The sequence below is a fragment of the Erithacus rubecula genome, assembly GCF_903797595.1.
Source record: "Erithacus rubecula genome assembly, chromosome: 3".
Classification (NCBI taxonomy): Eukaryota; Metazoa; Chordata; class Aves; order Passeriformes; family Muscicapidae; genus Erithacus; species Erithacus rubecula.
Genome location: NC_136689.1, coordinates 4,301,089 through 4,311,548, shown reverse-complemented (window position 1 = coordinate 4,311,548; position 10,460 = coordinate 4,301,089). Strand labels below are relative to the sequence as shown.

Sequence of the window (10,460 nt, the reverse complement as noted above, 5' to 3'; positions counted from 1 at the left end):
AGATGGTTGGCCAAGTGTTCATGGTTGTGGAGGTGCCTTACCACTGTGACACCAGCTGGATCCGTGCTGTGGGCCCCAACCTGACGGAGGAAGAGCAGCTGAACCTCACCCTGCCCCGGGGCGCCGACGGGCAGCTCGAGCAGTGCTCCATGTACTCCCCAGTGGACTGGGACCTCGATTCCATCCTGGCCTATGGGCTGAATGACACACAGAAGTGCAGCCATGGCTGGGTGTACCCCTCAGGACAGCCACCATCCCTGCTGACTGAGGTCTGTATTTGCTGTTTGGTGTGCTGGGATGTGGAAAGGAGGGGATGGGAATATCCTGGCCTGTGGTTTGGTCAGACAGAACCAGCTGTGGTGTGGTCAGGTTGAGATTTCCTGCAGGATTTTGCCTCCATCACACAGCTGGAATCCCATGATGAAGGGGAGGGTACAAGCAGTGATGATGGGGGTGCCAGTCCAGCACATGTTCTGCCCACCATCTGTCCCCTTTCCAGTATCCAGATCCTTTACCTATCTGTATCTGCCTGGAGGGGCCTTTTGGGCATCTCTGCCATAGCATCCCCTGTTCTTCAGCCTGGTTCTGCTCATATCATTTTCTCTGTGAAAGACATTTACCTTCCAGGTGGTGGTCTTTGATATTTCTTGGGCCTCCAAAAACCTTCAGGGCTGCAACAAGATATGCCAGGGGCCATGCAGATGAGCAAAAGTCTTGTTTATTAGCATTTTAATTATTGTTTTAATTATTTTAATTATTGTTTATTAGCATCCTCAACTTCTCCATCATGCCTCATCTCCCACCTTCTAGTTTACATGGTAGTGGTCTGTCAAAGGTTGTACTTGATGTTCTTGGAGGTCTTTTCCAACCTAAATGGTCCGTGATACTGTGATTCTCCCTCTGTAGACTTTTGTTCCTTTCTCACTTCCCCTCATTCCTCCTCCTTCCTTTCCTACCTGCCAGCTCCAGCACTTCCTCACTAATTCCTTCCTCTGAGCTGGAACAGAGGAGAAACTCCAGCCTCTGGCATTTGCAAAGGCTCTTTAGTGTCCCTGAAGCATTAAGTCCATTTCAGACAAGGCTTCTCTGCAGCTTTCAACACCTGCATCCCTTCTCATTCCTTTGCTGGTCCTCCTTTACCAGAAAAACACACTGGTCTCCTCTTTCCACCCTGTCCGGCCTTTTCAGCCAGAGAAGAAAGCTGATACAGCTCTCACCCCAAGGTCACAGTTCAAACAAAATTTGACAACCAGGACACTCCCTCAGGGATATTTGGGCTGGAGGGGAATCCTGCAGATCCCAGCAGACATGCAGAGGCATGCTGAGCACCTCATGTCCATCCCACCATTGATTTGTGGCTAAGTGCTCACCAGGAAGGGCTCAAGCCCTTTTGAGGAGCTTTCAGCTCCCAGGGGCTGGAACAAGAGCTCAGGCCCCCAGATCCTGGATCCACCATAAACCAGAGAGGCTGCCCACACCCAGAAAGCAGCTGGTGTCTGTCAAAAGCAACAACATCTGTGTTTATCTCCCTCCAGTTTGACCTGGTGTGTGAAAGGGCTGTCCTGAATGATGTCTCCCAGTCCATCTACATGGCTGGGCTTCTCGTAGGAGCCACGCTCTTTGGGATGCTAAGTGACAGGTGAGGAAACACAGTTCCTTCCCAGGGACATTGCCCAGCACCCAGGGACAGCCCAGATGTCCATGCACTGAACAAGAGCTGCTCCCTTCACAAGACTCAATCCCCTTGCCTGAGATAGGGCATCTGGGACTACCTGGGAGGTCTAGAAATGTCTGAGGGTTGAAAAGAGGCAGATATAGCCTTGTGGGGTGGTTCTTCAGGAGTCACAAGTTTAGCCCTGCTTGTATCTCAGGCTTTGCCAGAACATGATGGGCCAACACTGGAGACACTGATTTTTCTGCACATTATTTCTTGGGGTGTATAGAGGAGTTATGCTCACATGGATGTCAAATCTCCTGTGGTTCTCAAATCACTTTTCACCCCTCCTGGGCCCTTCCCTCTGCCCATGGGATCTCTGCAGGTACTGACTGGCTCTTCCCTCTTCTTCCACAGGATAGGCAGACGGCCAGTCTTTCTCATCTGCATGCTCCTCCAGGCTGTGTTTGGCCTGGCAACTGCCTTTGTGCCCCATTTCTATGTGTTCATCACCTTCAGGTTTGTCGTGGGAGCTGCGGTGTCAGGAATTATGATCACAGTCGTATCCCTGGGTGAGTGGGAGGCCCTTGTCCTGAGGCAGCACAAGTGGCCTCCCAAGATCTAATAACAAAAGAGAGCCCAAAGAGAAGCCTGAAGGTTTGTTTTTCCTCTTAGCCACGGAATGGGTTGGTGTCTCCTACCGGCCCAAGGCAGTGCTGATTGCTCACACGGCTTTCGCCATCGGCCAGATGTCAGTGGCTGGGCTGAGTTACGGGATTCGCAACTGGAGGCTGCTGGAGATCGCAGGATCTGCTCCTATGTTTGCTCTTTTCTTCTACATCTGGTAAGCAGGAGCAGGGCTGAGCTTCTGGAAGACACAACATGGGTGGGAGGTTGTGAATGAGGAGGTGTCAGCAGCTCAGAACCAAGCTGGGTCCTTCCCATTGGAGTGCAGGTGCTGCAGGAGCTGCCGCACAGCTCAGCACATCTCCCTGAGCACTGGACTGCTGAGAGCAGCAGCTGCTTTGCTTCAGGTCTCCAAATGGAGCCTAAATTTAGGCTCTTTAGACCCATTGATCCCATGGGCCATTCACTTTAGAGATGGGCTTGATGATGCTTGTGGGTCCCTCCCAACACAGAACATTCTGTGGTTCTGTGGTCTGACTCTGTGGTGGCCAAGGCTTGCTGGACGTGTCCCAGAGAAAGGGGCTGTGGGGGAGCTCAGCAGGACACAGCAGCATGTGCTGGGCTCCCCTCCTGGCAGGGTGCTCCCAGAGTCAGCTCGCTGGCTGGTGACCAAAGGCAGAGTGGAGGAAGCCAAGAAGCTCCTGCAGAAGGCGGCAGCCACCAACAAGCGCAGCCTCTCGCCAGAGCTGCTGGAGCAGGTACTGGGGGGTTCCCATCCTCACACACTGCCCTGGGCCCTGCAGCAGCCCCTGCAGCTCAGCTCATCCCAAAACCTCTCTGCATCCCACTGGGCACGGGCTGCCCTTGGGCTCTGGGGCTCCAGCTGAGTCACACAGGGACCAGCTCAGCCTGGAGCTTGCTGGGGTGTCCCTGGGGATGTGGCAAGGGCTGAAATGCTTCCCTGCCTTTTCTCCTGGGAGCATTCCAGCAGGGTCACTGATGAGCACAGAGTCTCTCTTTAGTCTGTGGGTTTCCATGCAGAAATGCCTGAGGGGGGAGTTCCCTCCTTGCCCACCCCAAAGTTCCTACACTGGGGAAAAAAATGTTCATCCTGAGGAACCTGTCAGTCACCCCCCTGTGCTGGGCACCCAGAGCACAGAGGCACAGCCCAGCCCCACTGGGCTGCCCTCCCTCCCAGAGCACAGGGGGTCACAGGCCAGTCCCACCAAAAAGGAGCTGGACATGGGTTTCCTTTCCCTGCTCTGACTCTTTGACTTCCTGTGTTTTGAAGCTGAAGCCTGAGAAAGAGGTCAAGTCTGCAAGTTTGCTGGATCTCTTTCGGAAGAGGCACCTCCAGAAGATGACTTTAATTATGTCATGTGTCTGGTAAGACATTCCCTGGTCCCCTCTGTTAAAACCCCTAGGTGAGATAAAAGAAGTTGATGGTTGTCAAGAATGGTAAATTAAAGTGACTTTTCTGGTAATATATATGGTATGTCTTTATCTGCTGTCATTCTATCTCCACCTACAAATGGACCAGATTTACCATGTCTGGGTATGGAAAGAAGATGATTATCCATGATTGTGTGGGTTTTGTTAAAAAGGCTTGAGTAATTCCAGCTTTGGCAATCCCTGGGCCTTGCAGTAGTTTTGTACCTATCTAGAAATGCAGGTTTTCAGTCTAGTATTTGCTGACCATATAGAGATCCATTCTGCTTTATCTCCTGCAACTATGTCCCACAGAATTGTCAAAGGTGGTGACTAGAACCAAAAGAGAGATTGTTGGAATTTTAAAGAAGTTGCATGTATTCTAACTTTTCTAATTTTTGGTTATAAACCTCCATAAAACCATGTGGTGACATGTTCTATTCTGCTTTACTTGAATTTCAGGTTTGCAGACAGCATTGTCTACTATGGGCTGAGTCTCAGTGTGACAGATTTTGGTCTGGACATCTACTTGACACAGCTGGCCTTTGGGGCAGTGGAGCTTCCAGCTCGAATTTCCTGCATTTTCCTGCTGGAGTGGTTTGGAAGGAAGAAAGTGCAGGGCACTCTCCTGCTGGTGTCTGGCCTGATATGTCTCATCCTCACTGGCATCCCTGAAGGTGAACTTTCGCTTCCTGTGAGCAGAGCTGGGCAGAGCCCTGAACATCCCTACCCTCATTCAGATCCATCCTCTTCCCATCCCTCACTCATCTCACACTCAGGCTCAGCTGCCTCCACTGTCACAGCCCAGGGGGCTTCATCCCCAGCATTCTGACCTCCCCTCACCTTGGATTCCTTCTCCCTCAGGGCTGTGCCTGGCTCTTCCACAGCTCCCAGCCCTTGTAGGCAGTGTCCATTAGACACCACCACCCACTAGACACCATCACCTCCTGGCAGAAAGGTACAGCAGCAGAAGTGCTTGAAAAGCCACCATGTCTCCCTTTCCTAGATGAAGAGAAAAAACAAATGCCCACTCCCCCTCATCTGTTTGTATCTGTTTGTGCCCCAGTCCATACCCCAGGCCTGCTGCTGTGCCAGTGGTGTGAGTGAGACTGAAGGTAACAGTGGGGCTCCCCAATGCTTTCAAAGTCAAGAACATGGCATTTCCAACCAAGCACTCCCCAAACACCTGTGGTGGCTCAGCAGCTCACCTCAGCTGCAGATCTAGAAAATGCCCAAGGGCTCAGGAGAAATCTGGATTCTCTTTGCAGAGGATATTTTCCAGCTAAGGGGATGCTGCGAGTCATTCCAATGAGCTAGGTGCGTCAGGAAAACTAATCCACAAACACCAGAAGTTTATGTTCAAAAAGGAGACAGAGGAGTCCTTTTTGCTTTATTTGAATAAAGGGAGAGGCCATCGGGCATTCTCCTGGTATCCTTCAAATTTTATCCCGATTTCCTGGCTGCATTTCCCCCATTTCCCCATTCCCTGAGGTACTTGAGAGGCACAGACTTCCCGGAATACCAGATACCTGAGATTCCCCTCTAGTGTATAACCCTCCCTTTTAATTTTTAATTCTTCTACAATTCACAGTTTTCCCCATTGCTTCTTTCATCTTCCAATGTCCAATTTCATTTATCAGCAAACCCTACAGTTTGTTTGTAAAGGCAAACATCTTTTTCCATTCATTAATCAGTGGAATCCATCTCATTGTTTCTTTTATCTCTAAGTGCTAATCTTATCTACCAGCACATCTACAGCTTGCTTGTAAAGACAATGCAACATTCCTCTCAGTGGTAAGTTTGCTTAGCAAGTCTAACAGAAAGGGCCATGACAAGAAATCCCACTGCAGAGAGCTGTGGTCCCAAGTGAACCATCCCTGGAGGTTACAGTGGCTGTCTCTCCTCCTCCCCTCAGAGCAGGCCCTGGCAATCACCGTCCTGGCTGTCATTGGCAAGCTCACATCCACAGCTGCTTTCTCCACCTCCTACGTCTACACCGCTGAGCTCTTACCCACCACTGTCAGGTGAGCTCTCCCCACACATCAGGGCTTCCTTTGGCCAAGTGTCCTGCTTTGAAGGACAGGTGTCTGCCAATAAAGGCAGAAGATTCTCTTTGAAATGGAGAATGTAAACCCCCTCCCTCCAAATTATTACAATAATTTTGGTATTAAGGGGCTCTCAGGCAAAGAGATGGGAATTAGGAATAACAGTTCTTTACTAGGAAAATTGAAATAGAAATGCAGTATTACAAAGAACAATCCCAAAAACACTGACAGAGTCAGAATCCAACCTGACACACCCTGTCAGTCAGTCAGGGTGGTGGCAGCAGTCCCATTCAATGGTGGCTGCATCCTCCTGCAGTGGCAGATGTGGTTCAGCTGCAGGAGTGCTCCTGAGAAGGTGCAGTTTCCTCTGAAGGTCTAGGGATAATGTGGAAAGGTCTGGTGTTCTTCTGGAATCCAGTGAAAAGACAGAATAACTTGCTGTCCAAAATTTCAGTTTTTATCTGGGTAGGAAAGGTTTGGCTCCTCCCCTGGCTGGAGCATCTCCCAGTGGGATGATGGAATTTTATCAGCCATGCACTGGGACTCAATGGGCCAGCAGCAGATGATATCTCCTGGAGGGAGGATGGGCTGTGGAAAAGATAAAGATGATTGCCCAGCTGGTTTAAAGATGGCCCGTTAGCAGATAATATGTGCCACAGAGATAAGGGTCACTGCCCCACCCAGATTCAACATATGGTGACAGAATGCACATTGGTGGCCACATCAACCCAACACACCAAGGCTGGAGGTGGTGATGGGGCCACACTCAATCCAGGAGTTCTGAGCCTTGCCCACAGCTCCCGGTGCCCCTCTCTCCCCAGGCAGACCGGGATGGGGCTGTGCTCCACCATGGCGAGGGTGGCCGGGATCCTGGCCCCGCTGATCATCCCCCTGGACCAGTATCACCGGGCCATCCCCATGGCCATCTTCGGCAGCATCCCCGTGCTGGTGTCCCTGTCCTGCATCTTGCTGCCCGAGACACGCGGCGTTGACCTGTCAGATGACACAAGGAATAACCAACTCCCCCCTGAGGTGGGTACAGGGAGCTCTGAATTTTAGGGAAAGAAATATCCAATTTTAAGGCCAGGAAATAATGCCAGAATCAGGGATGAATACAGTCTCATCTCCTCCTCTTTCTTTCTTATCTTCAGGAGCAGACAACTGAAAAATGCTAATGAGACACCAGAGATGATGACAGAGACTTGGAGAAGGATGTCTGCAGATGCTCAGAGAGCAAGCGGTGATAGGACAGACATCTACTAACACTCTAGTCTGATTCCATAATTCTTGAAGCAGACCAGGGAGGCAAACTGCAAACTGGTCTTTCAGATGATGAACACAATATCCATGGACACAGGGAGAGGAGATGTGTGTCACTCTGCCTTTGGAACAGATGCACTTCCAAGTGTCCCTGAAACCCAGTTTGGTCATGCCTGGCTGGCCTCCCAGCGTGTTCCCCAGTCCTTTGCAAGCTGGTACCCGTGGAACCATCCCTGTTGTGTTTTACAGCAATAAAGAATCACCAGTAGAGTGGCTGTACTGGGCAAAAGCGGGCACTGGGTTTGTCCCTCCTGCACTAAATCCCTTGGGTCGTCGGGCTGCGCCTCAGCCCAAGCCTCGACGTTTGATCAGGATGTCACTGCACCCCTGTCACACACCTATTTAGCTTTTCTTTCCATGTGCTGTTGAAGTTGAGTTTCTACATGAATAATATAAATTATGCTCTGAGTTTGATAAGAGACACTTGTAATGCAATATGTGAATAATAAATGGTGTTGATTTTTTTTATTCTACTGTTTCAAAGTTGGCCTTTGTAACTGCTCTTGGCTCTGGAGTGTTTTCTACACAGAAATTGTAAGTCTGTAATTTAACATGCAGATGGAAACAAGCTTTGTTTCCATCAGACACAAACAATGCAGAAACAGAGTGTTAAAGCAGAGTTGCTGAGTTCAATACGGATTTTTTTCTTTTTTCAAAGTCTTCCAACAAACAATACACATTCATTTTCTCTACTAGCAGCTGTAGAAGCTTCCTGAATTGCATGGGAAAGCTGCAATTTGATGCCAAACTGTGTGGGCATTTGGACAGCTTTCCTCAGTCACGGTGAGCCTTTTACAGTGACCTTCAGTTGGCTGCTGCCAGCTCAGTCATGACATTTTAGTGTCATCCAGTGTCATGCAAAAGAAAGAGAAGGGTGAGCTCCTCTCCTCCCTAATTTGTTTGCCAGCAGAGGATATATTTCAGTGCCTTCCAATGGATCCAAGTTCTCAAGCATACCACTGCTCTCAAGAAAGCAGAAGGCTGCTCACTCAGATTTGCTGCACCCTTTGGTTTCCAATCTCTTTGTGCTCTAGTAAATGGAGTTTTGAGTGCTGGGGTGTCCCAAGTCCAGGCCAGATGTGTCTGGAGCTGATATTCGTTTTGTGTGATGCCTATGGTGCACAGAATCCCCCCAGTTATGTGCAAGGTTGGAGATGGGATAGGGAGTTTGCAAGATCTGGGCTTTGGCACTGAAGGGAATGGAACTGGGGAGGAGCTGGAGCACCTTTCCCAGCTGAGGGAGCTGAGGGAGCTCAGCCTGGAGAAAAGGAGGCTCAAGGGGGACTCTCTCATTCTCTACAACTCTCTGACAGGAGGGTGCAGCCTGGTGGGTGTCAGTCTGCTCTCCCAAGTAACAAATGAGAGGACAAGTGGAAATGGCCCAAAGCTGCACCACAGGAGGCTTAAATTGGATAATAGGGAAAATTCCTTCTCCACAAGGGTTGTCCAACACTGGAACAGGCTGCTCAGGGCTCTGGTGGAGTCACTAAAAGACACATAGCTGGATGTGGTTTTGTGGTGGATGTGGCAATGCTGGGCTGGTGGCTGGAGCTAGTGATCTTTGAGGTCTTTTCCATCCTAAATAAACTAATGATTCTATGGCTTCTTGCACAGCCAGGAGAGCAGTTTTAATACCCATCTCCTCAACCATTCCCTGCTGGGTCCCTTTCTGCAAGCTTTGCTCTTCTCATGGACCTGGGGCTTCCCAGCATGGGGTCAGGTGAAAGGAGAGGGTGATGTCCACTAAGTCATGGTGAAAGTTCAGGATCCTGACACTTCTGCCCCATAGTCAGGATTGCAGCACAATTTGTTGGTTCCACTGACACTGAAAATGTGCTAATTATGTGGTCTCTGTGGGGCTCCTCTGACAACAGGAGCTGTTTCAGCTGTGCTTCTGGGTCTTGGGATGATTTTATGATGATCCTCTATTCCTGATCATCTCCTTTCTGTCCAGAAATGGCTGCTGTACTTTAAGGTTGATATGGGGGATGGGTGTGAGCCCTGGGGGCTCCTGCATGAGCTTTGTTCAAAGACTCACTCCACGGCATGCTGGATGCTTCTCTGCTGCTGTCTCAGTTTAGAGATAAATTTAGGAGAAAATATTCTGGAATTAATGTTTCTTCCAAAAAGAAGGACTTCACTAATGCCTTTTGCCACCGACAGAAATGAATGCCAGTGGGTGAAAGTGAAAAACCCCTGTTTATTAACAAAGCAAGGTGCCCGCAAGGCACAGAAAAAGATTGAATAAACACTAGATATTTATTTTCAGAACCTTACCCTCCACCCACCAAAAAACTCAAAATGCCCAGGGAATAAACAAACAGGCTGGCTGGCCTCATGGCTGGGAAGGCAAAAATGGCAGTGGGCCCTTGTCTCAGGGAAAGGTTAAAAAAAAGGGAGTTCATGTACCAACTCAGGGAAAACAAACAGGAACTTGCTGAAACTCTGATGTTGGTCTCCTCCTCACAGCAGATGGAGCTGATGGATTTTGGTGTCCTTTCTCTTGTTGGTTCAGCTTTTTATTCCAAGATCTCAGGCTTGGAGTGGCTCCCATTGGTCCCCTGCATGTCCTGGTCCATCTTGGCAATTGTCTGGTTTTGGACCAAAAAACAAGCCAAAAGTTCAAGGTAAAAAACCGTAGCATTGCTGCTGCAGATCAGTGGGAAAGGGAAAGAAAAAAAATAACTTCTTGCTTAAGCTACCAAAAAAAAAAAAAAAAAAAAAAAAAGTAAAGCAACAAAGTAACTGCCAATGTCCACTGCATGGGATGGAGCACACCAGAGGGTTTTTTTTTCTACAAAGTCCTTGCAGGGTCTCCCAGGCTCCTGATCCTCCACCCAGATCCATCTCAAAGCTACAGCAGCCATTTCTGGGCATAAAGAAGACAATTAGAGAGTAGAGCACCATCATAAAATCACCCTAAGACAGTTGCTTAGCTAGCTTGAATTTTTGTTAGCTTAAGCAAGAAGTTTCTTTTTCCCCCTTGTCCTGGCCTGAAGAGACTGCAGCAGCAATCCTCAGCAGATTTGGTTTTTTTTCTTGAACTGTTAGGCTTAGTTTTGTTCCAAGATCAGACAATCACCAGGAGCTGCTCCAAGACCTTGAGAAAAGCTGAATGAACAAGAGAAAAGGCACTAAAACCCAGCAGTTTAATTTGCTGTGAGAAGGAGACCAACACCAGAGGTTCCACAGGTTCCCATTTGTTTTGCCCAAGCTGCTGTGTGAACTTTTTTCCCTTCCTTGAGACAAAGAAACTGGCGCCATTTTGCTCCCCCTGCCACACAGACAGTTTGTTTCTTTCCCTAGAATTTTGGGCTTTTTTTGTTCTGCTGTGGGTGGGTATTGGGGGCAATGTTTTGACATTATCTATCTTTTTTTTTTTTTTT

The 10,460-nt window shown here is 49.0% G+C and overlaps 1 protein-coding gene across 2 annotated transcripts; it reads left to right on the top strand.

The window, feature by feature from the left end:
* Positions 1–7,677, top strand: LOC306800064 (solute carrier family 22 member 13-like). Of its 2 annotated transcripts, XM_079301863.1 has the most exons (10): positions 1–269; positions 1,536–1,639; positions 2,072–2,226; positions 2,330–2,498; positions 2,919–3,039; positions 3,573–3,667; positions 4,172–4,386; positions 5,625–5,733; positions 6,576–6,786; positions 6,906–7,045. In XM_079301863.1, exons 1-10 carry the CDS (start codon positions 3–5, stop codon positions 6,927–6,929), a joined length of 1,470 nt encoding a protein of 489 aa, XP_079157989.1. In that variant the 5' UTR covers positions 1–2; the 3' UTR covers positions 6,930–7,045. The 2 variants fall into 2 exon arrangements, with proteins under 2 accessions (XP_079157989.1, XP_079157990.1); XM_079301864.1 differs by lacking the exon at positions 6,576–6,786 and having other exon boundaries at positions 6,906–7,677.
* The last annotated feature ends 2,783 nt before the right edge of the window (positions 7,678–10,460 follow it).

Bases quoted from the DNA above. Each gene is read 5' to 3' on its own strand.
- LOC306800064 (XM_079301863.1), top strand. From the start codon at position 3: ATGGTTGGCCAAGTGTTCATGGTTGTGGAGGTGCCTTACCACTGTGAC. The intron at 3,668-4,171 runs GTAAGACATTCC...CTTGAATTTCAG, and splicing joins TTAATTATGTCATGTGTCTG to GTTTGCAGACAGCATTGTCT. The intron at 5,734-6,575 runs GTGAGCTCTCCC...CTCTCTCCCCAG, and splicing joins CTCTTACCCACCACTGTCAG to GCAGACCGGGATGGGGCTGT.